At 41.9% G+C, this 14,857-nt stretch overlaps 1 protein-coding gene across 4 annotated transcripts in view; it reads left to right on the top strand.

The window, feature by feature from the left end:
• Positions 1-14,857, top strand: part of ttc7b (tetratricopeptide repeat domain 7B) — a 42,934-nt gene that overhangs the window by 3,606 nt on the left and 24,471 nt on the right. For 3 of the 4 annotated variants that reach the window (XM_061793723.1, XM_061793722.1, XM_061793725.1), the window contains exons 5-13: positions 2,862-3,025; positions 4,704-4,825; positions 7,753-7,831; positions 8,071-8,246; positions 8,438-8,501; positions 8,625-8,762; positions 11,274-11,462; positions 11,562-11,679; positions 11,763-11,820. In XM_061793723.1, coding sequence (XP_061649707.1) covers positions 2,862-3,025; positions 4,704-4,825; positions 7,753-7,831; positions 8,071-8,246; positions 8,438-8,501; positions 8,625-8,762; positions 11,274-11,462; positions 11,562-11,679; positions 11,763-11,820 — 1,108 coding nt within the window. The remainder of the gene's footprint in view (positions 1-2,861; positions 3,026-4,703; positions 4,826-7,752; positions 7,832-8,070; positions 8,247-8,437; positions 8,502-8,624; positions 8,763-11,273; positions 11,463-11,561; positions 11,680-11,762; positions 11,821-14,857) is intronic. The other variant, XM_061793724.1, reaches the window with a different exon arrangement.

Below are 14,857 nucleotides of genomic sequence, written 5' to 3'. Positions count from 1 at the left end.
ATTTGATGCCTGCAAGCAATACATTCCCAAAAAAGCGAAGGCAGGGGCCTGTTTACCACTGCATTACATCACCTTTCCTTTTTAAGTGTACGGGAACTGAGGATACTAATTGAAGCTTTGTAGGTTGAATTATTTCCCATTCTTGCTTGATGTAGAGAAGAAGAAGAAGAATCACCTTTATTGTCATGAACATGCATGCATGCACACAAAATTTGTTCTCTGCATTTTACCCATCACAGTGAACACATACACATATACTAACACACCACCATGGACACGAAATCCATGATTTCCAAAAACACAAATTTGAAATGTGGACTCGTCAGAGAACGGCACACCTTTTCCACTTTGTATCAGTCTATCTCCAGATGAGCTCAGGCCCAGAGAAGCCGTTGGCATTTCTGGGTGTTGTTGATGTGTGGATTTCACTTTGCATTATAGTTGAGAGTTTTAACTTGCATTTGTAGATGTAGCGACGGACTGTGTTAATTGACAAGGTTTTTCTGAAGTGTTCCTGAGCCCACGTGGCAATATCCTTTACACAATGATTAGGGTCCTTGATTAAGCCTTTTGAGTGGTGGCCATGTTGGGGCACCATGAGCCAAGTTGTGGTGGCCCTGTCAGAACCTGTACTGGCCCCGTATATTCGCAATATGTTAAGTTTTTTTTATTTAACATTAAGCGTCTTAATACCATATTATTCTCCTTCAAGAAATTATTAGTACAATTGCATTCACGGCCATGACTGTGTTCTAACCTCAGTACATTTTTTTGCAATTGCACAAAGTAATTTTGATGCATTGAAGAATAAAGAGGGATTCCAGCATGGAATAGAAAAAAATGTCGGCGAGAGGCAGCAGGAAGTATGTATATAACTGTTTACCTAATTTTAACCATTACCACAACCATATGATTGATGTAAATACAAAACGATTGCATAATTGTACCACCCCCATGTTTTTTTTTTTTTTTTTTTTTTTGCGAAATCACAATCATGATTTTTATGTTTATGATTATTCTGACTATTTTTCTATTTATTTACTAGCAAAACAAGCCAATTTACCCATTTAAAATCATAGTCCTAAACAGAAAATGGATAAATCATTACTACTGCAATTTAACTTTATTTTAACGATAGTTTGTTTTCTTATACAATCCTCTTGGAAGCAGTCTGGTTGAACTTTACACATATCTTTATATGTATGTCTATGTTATAAACAGGTCTGGGAGAGTTACTTTAAAAATACTATAGCTGGATGGATGAATAGATAGACAGACAGACTTCTTCTCTAAAACATTTAATATTGTCTACCGTGGATGATGAAATCCCTAAATTCCTTGCAATTGCATGTTGAGAAACGTTGTCCTTAAACTGTTGGACCATTTGTTAACGCAGTTGTTCACAAAGTGGTGAACCTTGACCCATCGCTGCTTGCGAGCAACTGAGCCTTTCGGGTATGTTCCTTTTATACCCAATCACGACACTCACCTGTTTCCAATGAACCTGTTCACCTGTGGAATGTTCCAAACAGGTGCTTTTTGATTATTCCCCAGCTTTCCCAGTCTTGTTGCCGTTGTCCCAGCTTTTTTGGAACGTTTTTGAAAATAAGTCTTTGCACAAAAAAAAAAAAAAAAAAACAATCCCAATAATGTTCATCAGCTTGAACATTATCTTGTATTTCTAGTGTATTCAATTAAATATATGTTGAAAAGGATTTGCAAATCATTGTATTCCATTTTTATTTATGTTTCACATAATACATAATTGTAGATTGTGCAGGTTATCATATTGCTATGGCTGGTCGGTGTAAGCTAAATTTTAAATTACTGCCCATTTGAATCACATGGTGGCAGTACAATGTCACCCCTGGTTTGTATGCACACATAGTGTACATAAATAACAGTAAAAATGCAATAAAGTCTGCTTTCGATAAGACGAGATTCTGTCTGAGATCTACATGTAGATACATATGCAAAAAAGGCAATATTTATACTTGAATGTGACATTCAATTGCCGTTTTAATAACGCTACATAGTGTTTTAGAAAGGTAAATGTTTTTCCTCGAGCCAACACCTAAACATTAGCATCTAACATCTACAGCAGTATGCATTCATTCATAGGGATAGCGTCCATTCAATGCTGCCCAGGTTGTTTATTTAACACTATAATGGCTGAGAGGACAAAACCTGCAGCCCCAATTGAAGTGAGTGGGATCATGTGCATTGATTGGTTGATTCTGAGATGGTGTGGGTGGGGATACCGCTGGATTTCTGTTGCCGAATGGCCAAGTTATGGAAGAAACTACATTGAACAAAAATATAAACGCAAAACTTTTGTTTTTGTTCCCATTTTTCGTGAGCTGGACTCCAAGATCTAAAACTTTTTCTACATACACAAAAGGCTGTTTCCCTCAAATATTGTTCACTAATCTGGCTAAATCTGTGTTAGTGAGCGTTTCTCCTTTGTCGAGATAATCCATCCCACCTCACAGGTGTGGCATAGCAAGATGCTGATTAGACAGCATGATTATTGCACAGGTGTGCCATAGGCCGGCCACAATAAAAGGCCACTCTGAAATGTGCAGTTTTGCTTTTTTGTGGGGCTCTGGGGCGTCAGAAAACCAGTCAGTATCTGGCGTGACCACCATTTGTAGTGCACGCAGTGCAACACATCTTCGCATAGAGTTGATCAGGTTGTTGATTGTGGCCTGTGGAATGTTGGTCCACTCCTCTTCAATGGCTGTGCCAAGTTGCTGGATATTGGCAGGAACTGGAACAGTGTTGCATTTATATTTTTGTTCAGTATAGTTCAATTTTATACATATTTTTTTTCCCCACCCTGTAACACCTCTTTCCCTCAGGCTTGTGTCTAGAGAAAGTCCCAGCTGCCTCTCCACTGCTGTCCAATAAGAACGCCGGTTCGCCTTCCTCCAATCGTAACAGAACTGAACGAGAGCAAGAAATAATCACCTGCTATGAAAAGTCGGGAGACATTGCTCTGCTGTACCTTCAGGAGGCTGAGAAGGTGTGTGTTTTCAGTCACTCAACATTTTTGAAGGTTAATAGGTGAGCAATTTTGCCAGTGTGCTCATGCGCTTTACAGGCAATTTGCAAAAACAGTCTTTCCTATTGGAGAACATAAGGGTGGGATTCAGAAACTGAGTAGCTCTGGAAGGCATAGATGACAGCATGAGTGTGAGGAATTCCAGACACTGCAAAAATTGCCCATCTAAATATAAGAAATATATGCTTGTTTTGAGAGGATTTGTACTAGAAATAAGTGAAATTATCTGCCAGTACAGTAAGAGAATTACACTTGGTAAGATTTAGTGAAATAAGAAAAATATGCTGGCTGTCTAGAAGAGGGCGGCACGGTGGGCGACTGGTTAAAGCGTCAGCCTCACAGTTCTGAGGACCCGGGTTCAATCCCCGGCCCTGCCTGTGTAGAGTTTGCATGTTCTCCCCGTGCCTGCGTGGGTTTTCTCCGGGCACTCCGGTTTCCTCCCACATCCCAAAAACATGCATTAATTGGAGACTCTAAATTGCCCATAGGTGTGAATGTGTGCGCGAATGGTTGTTTGTTTGTATGTGCCCTGCGATTGGCTGGCAACCAGTTCAGGGTGTACCCCGCCTCCTGCCCGATGACAGCTGGGATAGGCTCCAGCACGCCCGCGACCCTAGTGAGGAGAAGCAGCTCAGAAAATTGATGGATGGATGGATGTCTAGAAGAGAGAAATACATTACCGAAAATTTAGTTTGGTTCAACTGCATCACTGGGTGATCGGCAGGCAAACATCTGCTAATTTGCCAGGTAACCCTTAAAAAATTTAGAGAACATGACTGGGAGGCCAACGTTTATCACACAACCCATAGTCAGGGTTTCCTGGAATAAAATTCACACATATTAACTTTGCCCAACGTTGGCAAAGACACACAGTCGAGTGTCTGCTCGTATTGTTATGATCATAAAACAGGCAGGACAAACTTAAATAAAGCGCAACGTTTAGCTTGATGTAGTATAACTATTTACAGACTGCTGCAAAGCATGCTGGGAAGTAGCAGGGCTTCACCAGCATATTTAGACTATTTTGTTATTTCCCACATACCAACAGACGACATCGTAATCTGTTTTTTTCTTGCTTATATTAAATTAGAAATAAATTCCATTCCACCGTAATGCTGCTCTTGTATTTGTTTTTATTTGTCAGTTGTCTGTATATAATTAATGTGATTCTTTAAATGTGAATATTGATGCTGTGATGTGCTTGTCAATAAAACCAGGAAAATTGAGACTTTAATAGGTTTCAACAGATGAATTAAAACTTCAATTGGTGTCATTCAAAGTTTCTTAAATTGAGAAGTGGTGCAATTGGTCTTACTCTTAAAATACGAAAAAAAAAGTCTGGGATGGGATCTCCTGCAAACCATTGGTTTTGGTTTATTACGAGTAATTCTGGCTTAATATTAGCTGTAATATCATATTGAGAAAAGGTTTGATATTTTTAGTTACAGTGAGATTACTTGTCTAATGCAAAACTTGCGTATCAAGATGATCTTTCTTTTCAGGCTAAAAATAAAAATTTTCTAGAAAGTTTTTCACTTTCTTAGAAATCCTTTGTTTTTTGCATTGTAATTGCAGCCCCCTTATAACCTCATGGTATTCTTGGAGTGGTGATTGCGCACAGTTGTTTTTATTTTCTCAGGCATTGTCAGCTGGAATTCAGAATCGCAGCCCAAAGCCTGGTCCGACTTCCCAGGACCAGGAACTGGGTTACTTCCTTGAGACAGGCCTACAGAGAGCTCATGTCATCCATTTTAAGAATGGGTAGGACAACATCTGCTATCATATCACCATATATCAGCTAACAAATAATTACAGATGCCAACAACAGGCTTTTTAACTTAAGCATGAAATAATCTTTGGATGCTCGTACTTAACAAATAAAACCCCTGCCAAATCTAAGGTTGATGCTAAAGTTTCCCTACATTAGTATGGGTAATTACCAAAATCATCTTTTTGTTTCTTTGCATAATATACCAGTATTTGGGAAACGTTTTTGTGTGTTAGTTATCAAATTTTGAAAATCTGGTCAGTAAACGGTTTCAAATTACAATAAATCTGTTTTGCAACATATCTCCTTGCCGCTTCATTTTGTCTGCTACGCCTTCTCTAATTAGCTGATAGGTTTCAGTTAGAAATATCCACCAATCACTCGTACGGGCCAAAATTCCAAGATGTCAATGCGTCAAAATTACTGTGACTTCAAATGGCGTCACTTGCCCTAAAAACTCTACTAGCGCAAATTTAACGTTCCTAGAATAGGTAATGTACTTCAGCAATCTTTTTTATTTTTTGTCAATGTATTTGTTAGGGAGGATTTTAGAGGCGTATGAAGTTCTCATCCATGTTTTTGTTTTTTTTGTTTTTTGTTTTTAAATTCTACACAAAGATGGCATCCACTTGTGTTGTTGCTATTTTAAGCAAATATAATCTGAAAACATCCCATGAGCTCACCACCTGTGGGAGGGGCCAAGGGGGTCGGGTGCATAGTGAGCTGGGGGGGGGGGCGGCCAAAGGCAGGGACCTTGGGGGTCCGATCCCCGGCTATAGAAGCTGTCTCTTGGGACCTGAAATGTCACCTCTCTGGCAGGGAAAGCGCCCAAGCTGGTGTGCAAGGTTGAGAAATTCCGACTCACACACAGCTTGGGCTCCGGTAGCAGTCCTCTTGAGAGGGGTTGGACTCTTTTCTACTCTGGAGTTGCCCACAGTGAGTGGCGCTGACCGTTGTTTTTGCATATGCACCAAACAGCAGTTCAGAGTACCCACCTTTTTTGTAGTCCTTCGAGGAGGTGCTGAAGAGCGCTCCCGCTGGGGACTCCCTCATTCTGCTGTGGGACTTCAACACTCACGTGGGCAATAACAGTGAGACCTGGAGAGGCATCATTGGGATGAAGGCCCACCCCCCGACCAGAACCTGAGTGATGATGTTATTGGGCTTCTCTGCTGGTCATGGATTGTTCATAACGAACACCATGTTCAGACATAAGGGTGTCCACGTGTACTTAGCACCAGGACACCCTAGGCCGCAGTTTGGTGATCGACTTTGTGGTCATGTCATCAGACTTGTGGCCACATGTCTTGGACAACGTAAAGCGAGGGGTGGAGTTGTCAACCGATCACCACCTGGTGGTTATTTGGCTCTGATGGTGGGGGAAGATGCCGGTCCAACCTGGCAGACCCAAATGTTTTGTGAGGGTCTGCAGGGAATGTCTGGCAGAGTCCCCTGTCAGGAGTTTTAACTCCCACGTCCGGCAAAACTTTGTCCACGTCTTGGGGGAGGCGGGGGACATTGAGTCAGAGTGCACCATTTTCCCTGCCTCCATTGTTGAGACGGCTGATGGGAGCTGTGGCTGTAAGTTTGTTGGTGTCTGTTGTGGCGGAAATCCCATGAACCCGTTGGTGGACACCAGCGGTATGGGATGCCGTCAAGCTGAAGGAGTCCTATCGGGTCTTTTTGGCCTGTGGGATTCCTGAGGCAGCTGGTGGGTACCGGCTGGCCAACCGGAACGTAGCTTTGGTGGTCACTGAGGCAAAAGCTCGGGCGTGGGAGGCGTTTGGTGAGGCCATGGGGAAAGACTTCCGGGCGGCTTCAAGGAACTTCTGTTCCACCATCCGTCGGCTCAGGAAGAAGCAATGCACAGTTTACACTGTATAGTGGGGACAGTGCGCTGCTGATGTTGTGAGTCGGTGGGCCGAATACTTTAAAGACCTCCTGAATTCCACCGACATAGAGTCTGGGGACTCTGAGGTGGGTTCTTCTATCTCTGGGGTTGAGGTCACCGAGGTGGTTAAAAAGCTCCTCAGTGGCAGGCCACCAGGGGTGGATGAGATGCGCCCTGAGTTTGTAACGGCTCGGTCTTCATGGACAACTGCCCCAAAGACGAATGAAAATAACACACCGAAAACGCAAATAAATACTATAAAGTTAATGAGACAAATGTATTTACAGTAGACAGAATCTCTCCTCTGTATTTGATGTATGAAGAGCCCTTTTTATCTAAACTATGGTGTCAAATATACTACTGTAGCTCCTGAATAATAATAGTGATATTGAACTGACATATTTTGTGTACTCACGTCTTACATTATAAAGACCATCATCCTTTAAAATACAGTGAACCCCTGCTATTTGCAGGGAATTGGGACAGAATTCTGCCCAAAATAGCAAAAATCTGCAACTAATTGACGCCCAAACAAAAAGGTTTGTAGTTTCATATAGATGCCACAAGATGGTGGAAAAGCACTTTTCCATTTGGCAAACCTATGGCCTGACTAAATGGGCTCCTCCCGTTAGTTCACCACAGGTGCTTGGGACCAAGATGCCACTAGATGGCACCAAGCAATGTTGACGGTACCGCTCTGACCTGAGCACAAAAACAGCGAATTTGGCAGCATATAACAGAGGATGGTTGTTCAGGTGGTGGTTCACAAAACAAAACAAACATTCAGTGCATTTTAGAGTGTCCTACCGTTAATATGCAGGGTACTGTTCTCATTTGCAGTTGAAAAAAAAATTGCTCAGGTCAGCAGGAAATGACTGAATGTGCCATCTTGAAAACTGGTGCAAGAAAAGATTCTCCGCAAGTCAGATTTAATCACCCATTTGCTCACACACACACACTATCATCTTTTAATTATTTTTTAATCTGTAAGAATCTTTACATTGCATTTCATTTCTTTTCAATGCATAGAAACCTGACGCAAGGTGTTGGGCGATTTCGAGAAATTCTTCGAGCCGTTGAGACCAGAACAACACAGAACCTGCGCATGGTATGAAATTGGCTCGAAAGTTGCCTTTTGTTAGGTGACAGATTCTTCCCAGGCTTCCTGTTCAACCTTACAGCACTTTGGTACAGCAACGGTTGTATTCTGTGTTCTAGAAATAGAGGTCAGTTGGGTTACACAATGGTAACAGAAGAAGTATTTAGAAAAACTATAGTGAGCCTTAAATAAGCAGATTGCTCTTTTGGTGCCAGAATATAAGTGTATTTGTGTATGTTTCTGTTTAGACCATAGCGAGACAGCTTGCAGAAATCTTGCTCCGAGGAATGTGCGAACAGAGTTACTGGTCTCCTGTGGAAGACCCACCCACTGTGTCACCGCTGGACGATCCCACGCGGCAAGGACACATCCAAAGCAAGAAGTACAGCTTAAGCCGACGCCCACGAGTGTACTCAGGAGAGAAGTAAGCGATAATGTTATTGCTGTGCATAGACGGAATATGTAGAAAGAGAGTGGCAAAAATATGAACAGCCGCTCAAAATGATCTGCTGCCAATGTGCAATGTTCTCAAGCCGCTCATCTTCCTGTTCTCTTTTTCCTCTCATCCTTTTGAATTCTACCTTTTTGAAATCTCAATGCATTTCTCTCCCTCAGTCTTTTTTGCCCCCAGGAGAACACAGAAGAAGCATTATTGCTACTCCTCATCAGTGAGTCCATGGTAAGAAATGAGCAAATAAAATACAGTGCTTCAAAGTAATACATTCTCAAAGGTAAAGTGCTTCTCACCGTAACTCCAAAATTGTTTCTTCATTCATTGCTTTCTACTGTTTTTGTATTTCAGGCTAATCGTGATGCTGTCCTAAGCAGGATTCCCGAACACAACAATGACCGAATCATTAGTCTACAGTCTGCCTCAGTGGTGTACGACCTGCTAACTATAGCTTTGGGCAGGAGAGGGCAGTATGAGATGCTGTCGGAGGCAAGTAATGTGGCAGTCCTCACGCTACATAGTCCTGGTACCTGAATGATAAAGCCACAATCACAGACTGTCCAAACATACAGTATATACACTATAATGTCAAAAGTATTCGCTCATCCACTCAAATAATTGGAATCAGGTGTTCCAATCACTTCCATGGCCACAGGTGTATAAAATAAAGCACCAAGGCATGCAGACTGTTTTTGGAAACATTTGTAAAAGGATGGGTCGCTCTCAGAAGCTCAGTGAATTCCAGCTAGGAATTTTGATAGAATGCCATCTGTGCAACAAGTCCAGTCGTAAATTCCCCTTTCCTAAATATTACACAGTCGACTGTCTGCTGTATTATCAGAACGTGGAAGCGTTTGGGAACGAGAGCAACTCAGCCACACAGTGGTAGGCCACGTAAACTGACGGAGCAGGGTCAGCGGATGCTGAGGCGTATAGTGTGAAGAGGTCGCCAACTTTCTGCCGAGTCAGTTGCTACAGACCTTCAAACTTCATGTGCCCTTCAGAATAGCTCAGGAACAGTGTGCAGAGAGCTTCATGGAATGGATTTACATGGCCAAGCAGCTTTGTCCAAGGTACATATCACCATATGCAATGCAAAGCGTTGGATGCAGTGGTGTAAAGCACGCTGCCACTGGACTCGAGAGCAGTACAGTTCTCTGGAGTGACTAATCACGCTTCTCCATCTGGCAATCTGATGGACGAGTCTGGGTTTGTCGGTTGCCAGGAGAACGGTACTTGTCTGACTGCATTGTGCCAAGTGTAAATTTTGGTGGAGGGAGGATTATGGTGTGGTGTTGTTTTACAGGAGCTGGGCTCGGCCCCTTAGTTCCAGTAAATGGAACTCTGAATGCTTCACCAAACCAAGAGATTTTTGTCAATTCCATGCTCCTAACTTTGTGGGAACAGTTTGGGCCCTTTGCTCTTCCAACATTGCGGTGCACCAGTGCACAACCAAAGTCCATAAAGACATGGATGACAGAGTCTGGTGTGGATGAACTTGACTGGCCTGCACAGAGTCCTGATCTCAACCCAATAGAACACGTTTGGGATGAATTAGAACGGAGACTGAGAGCCAGGCCTTCTCGTCCAACATCAGCGTGTGACCTCACAAATGCACTTGGTAAATGGTAAATAGACTGCACTTAGCGCTTTAGTTAGACTATCACAGTACTCAAAGCACTTTACAAAGCCTCACATTCACCCACTCACACACATACACTAATGGGGGGCTGCTGCCATGCAAGGTGCGGCTAGGCCCACTGGGAGCAAATTAGGGTTCAGTGTCTTGCCCAAGGATACCTCGACATGCGGACAGTCAGAGCCGAAGCAGCTACCCTTCAGTCACTGGACGAACCGCTTTATCTAGTGAGCCACAGCCACCCACTTCTGGAAGAATGGTCAAAAAGCCCAGCCTTTCCAGAAGGGTTGCAGCTGTTATAGCTGCAAAGGGTGGACCTACGTCTTATTGAACCCTATGGATTAGGAATGGGATGTCATTTCAGTGAGTCAAGGCAGGTGACCGAATACCTTTGGCAATATAGTGTATCTACAAGACACAATTTCTGAATTAGTGACTGCAGGAGAGCTTTTAAAATAACAGTATTTTTATTATTGTAGTGTTCCATGATGTAAAAATACATCTCATCTCAATGGTTTTTTTGCCATTTAATGTGATCACGTAAAGCGTAGAAGGTCATCAAAACATCTCAATTTGATTGTTGCACTGCACTGCAAACTGCATCCACAATAACTATCTCATTGGATTGTGAGTTGGATTATGGCTAGAGTATCTAATGCCGTGGCTAGGGAGTGCAGTCCTAGTGTAAGTAATTACAGGAATGCAAATGTATTTTTATGCTTTATGCATGTTTGCGGCGGCACAGTGAGCGACTGGTTAGCACATGTGCCTCACAGTTCTGAAGACCGGGTTCAAATCCGCCCTCGCCTGTGTGGAGTTTGCATATTCTCCCCATGGCTACGCGAGTTTTCTTCCGATACTCGGGTTTCCTCCCACATCCCAAAAACATGCATGGTTGGTTAATTGAAGACTCTAAATAGTCCGTAGGTGTGAATGCAAGTGCGAATGGTTGTTTGTTTATATGTACCCTGCGATTGGCTGTACCCCGCCTCTCGCCCAGATTCAGCTCGGATAGGCTCCAGCACGTCCGCGACCCTGGTAAGGATCAGCGTTGTTGAAAATGGATGGATGGGTGTACCGGATAAGAGAAACAGAGAGACAACAATTGCTCTCAGAGGCGTGTATGATAATTAAAATTTGAAATGGTAATACTAACGGTCTGGAATTTTATCATGTTCTATCAGTAAACCGTAAAATTTTTCATTCCTACTCTGGACTGGTTGCCTGTAATTTACAGGGCGATTGTAAATGTGGTATTGACTGGAATAGAGCCTGTGCCTGCTGCATGAAAATCATTTCCAGAATGTGAACCACTACATTGCCAATTGCGCTAACTAAATGTCCGCTTTTATGTTCTCTAGTGTTTGGAGCGAGCCATGAAGTTTGCGTTTGAGGAGTTCCACTTGTGGTACCAGCTTGCACTATCTTTAATGGCTGCTGGGAAATCCGCTCGTGCTGTTAAAGTTCTGAAGGAGTGTATTCGTCTAAAGCCAGACGACCCCACCATACCCCTGCTGGCTGTCAAACTGTGTATCGGACCCCTGCACTGGGTAACAACTGATCTCAAGACACAAACTCTGAGGCATCATCCATGTAGCTCTTTCTAAATCATAGATGTTGTTCAAATTATATTTGTCTACTCAACCTAGCTGGATGAGGGCGAGTGCTTTGCCAAAATGGTGATTGACATGGGGGAGAAAGCAGCCGAGTTTCGAGCAAAAGGCTACTTGGCTGTTGGACTGGTTTACAGCCTCAAAGCCACAGATGGTAAGGCTCTGTGTGTGCTTATGCGTCGAACAACTCCAGGAGAACTGACTGCTTTGTTTCTCCTGCTGTTCTTGTCTCTATAGCATCATTGCGAAGCACCCAAGAAGAGTATCAGAGGAAAGCTTTGGGAGCCTTCCAGAGGTTTTGTGTCTTGTTTTCTTTTTTGTTAATATTACTATTTTGTTAATCGATTGTTAATAGACCTTGTTTACCTTGAAAATTGTCTAACTCATTAGAATTTATATTGAAATTTGTTGCTAACACTTTTAATTTTCTATTTTTATTGATTTAATCGATTAATCATCGTTGCAGCCCTACATGGTTGTGTATTAGTCCAGCATCTCACCTTGATTGCCTTGCAAGGATTAATTCCCTGTTAAAGGAGAAATGTTATTTTGTCACAATTTCAAAACAGTTCCCAGGTGTCTTAACGTGTCTATGACAGACTTTTGTCAAAATACCCCAAGGATAACAAATTGTAGCACACGTTTTCTCTCTGAAATTAGTTTTTTTTTTAAGGGGACTGTCCTGTCCCATGAAAATGAACCACACTTCACCCTACTACCGTTGACGTTCCGAGTACAATTTTCAGTACCATGACGTCCTGGGAAGGAGCTGGAGTGTTGGGACTACCAAAGTGGGTATTTTTTTCTCAAGCAGCCCACAGTCTGAAGAGAAAAGGGAACGCTGATGAAGACTAAATCAAAGTGTATTTGACTTTAATGTGGACACTTGTCAGTCAGTGTGAAAATACGTGAATATGGCACATGCACAAACGCAAATACTATACCCCCAACCCTATGTTGACAACTTCACTGAACATTTAAGTATATGTGGATTAATGGTGAAAATGCAGTTAGTGAATACCAATTTGTGCTAAACACTGGAGCTCTGCTTACCTTTGGGCTTTGACATGGGGACATCGGTATTATGTAAATTAATACAACATTAAAAACAGCTTACAAACAGTTTTTGAACTAGGCAACTAAAATATTTACTTTGTGTAATTTCACACTTGATGGGTGCCTTTCTGTAATTTCACACTTGATGGGTGGGCAGGCACCCATCAAGTACGATTTGTTTCTATAGTTAAAAAGTAAGTTTTCCATTAATACAGCGGCTGAAATAAGTATTTACCTTACGTTTATTTTACGTCACCATTTTTCTCATTAAATATATTTCCAAAGGTGTTATTGAAATGAAAATTTTACCAGATCTTGGGAACAACCCAAGTAATCCATACATACAAAGTTGGAAAAATAAGATCAGAAATTAAGTTGTGTGTAATAATGTGAAATGACAGGGAAAAAAGTATTGAACACGCCAACTGGCATTTCTTTAATACTCTGTACAAAAGCCTTTGTTTGCAATGACAGCTTCAAGACACCTCCTGTATGGAGATACTAGTCGCATGCATTGCTCTGGTGTGATTTTGGCCCATTCCTCCACACAAGCAGTCTTCAACTCTTGAAGGATCCCTGGACTTATTTTATGGACCTTGTGTTTCAGTTCTTTCCATAGATTTTAGATTGGATTCAAGTCAGGTGGTTGGCTGGGCCATTCTAGCAGCTTTATTTTTTTTCTTTGAAACCAATCAAGATTTTCCTTGGCAGTATGTTTTGGATCATTATCCTGCTGAAATGCCCACCCTCATTTCATTTTCATCATCCTCGTAGATGGCAGCAGATTTTTTTGTCAAGAATGTCTCTGTACATTTGCCCATTCATCCTTCCTTCCTTCAATAATGTGAAGTTTACCAGTACCATTTGCTGAAAAGCAGCCCCACACCATCATGTTCCCACCTCCTGAACTTCACTGTTGTTATGGTGTTTTTAGGGTGATGTGCAGTGCCATTTCTTCTCCAAACGTGGTGTGCATTATGGCATCCAAAGAGTTCAAGTTTGCTCTCATCTGACTAGACTATATTCTCCCAGTATTTTGTGGCAATTGGCTTGTCCAAATGTTGTTCCGCAAAGTTTAAACAAGCTTTGACAAGCTTTTTTTTTTTTTTTTTTTTTTTTTTGTTTTTTTTTTTTTTTTTACAGCAATGGGGTCTTGCGTGGTGAACGTGCATACAGGCGGCGGAGTACATTACTCACTGTTTTCCTTGTGACAACAGTACCTGCTAATTCCAGGTCTATTTGAAGCTCTCCACTAGACTTTACACTGATCTGATCGGCCTGATAAGTAATGGCAGATAATTAGCAATTTATGCTGATCAGCTTTAATGTTATTATTCGCCGATCCGATCAATGACGTCATTGAGCGGCTCTGCAAAAGACATTTACAAGGCTCCGCAAAAGACATTTACTCCACGGCGCCGTCGTGTACGGTATATTTGAATCCAAAAGCTAGTTTATTTTTAGCGTCGTTGCATGTTTTTTGACGTACTACTGTAAATATCTCACCACCAATAAAGTAATTAAAAAAAAAAAAAAAACATGTCGGCGGTGTGGGACAGACAACATGTAATGCGTGTATCAGACTACAAGACAAATTTGGTCTTTCACGATGTCAGACTACTGCAGTAAAATCTTGTATTCCGATACCACCGCATCCCGTCTTTTACAATCACTGGGCTTCATCTTGTCAACTCAAACGCAACCGCATACACTCGTTACCATGGCAACGACAACAATAATGGATCGCGCTGTGTGTTTATACGGACAAAATGGGGGAAAACGTGTGTTGGTGGTCACTGGTGCTCAGGAGAGGACATTCATTTAAGGCTTGCTTGAGGTATGTTCACGTACTTTTGATACGGCTCGGCACGCAAGCAGGCAACAAAACATTATGTAGCCTAGCAAGCTCGTGCTAGCATTAACGGTTGTAAGCGAACATGCAGATGTTCTGTGTGAATTAATTTAATTACAATAAAGTAATTTAATTACAGTAAGTTAGCACCCATTATTTCTGTCATGTTGTAATGTTGGTTTGACCTGACTGATTAGAATACATGATCTGACTACAGCAGTGATTTCCAACCTTTATGGAGCCAAGGCACATATTTTACAATTGAAAAATCTCACTGCACACCAACAAACAAAAATGTTGCAAAAAGTGGATACATTAATTACTTTATGTAGTTCCTGCCATCTAATAGAGGACCATTCATTTGGTCTGTCTGTCACTATGCCTCACTGGCATAAATAGATGAACAAACATACATTATTTGTTG

The sequence above is a fragment of the Phyllopteryx taeniolatus genome, chromosome 13 (genome assembly GCF_024500385.1).
Source record: "Phyllopteryx taeniolatus isolate TA_2022b chromosome 13, UOR_Ptae_1.2, whole genome shotgun sequence".
NCBI lineage: Eukaryota > Metazoa > Chordata > Actinopteri > Syngnathiformes > Syngnathidae > Phyllopteryx > Phyllopteryx taeniolatus.
The sequence above is the reverse complement of the archived record's forward strand: the minus strand, read 5'-3'. Positions and strand labels throughout refer to the sequence as shown.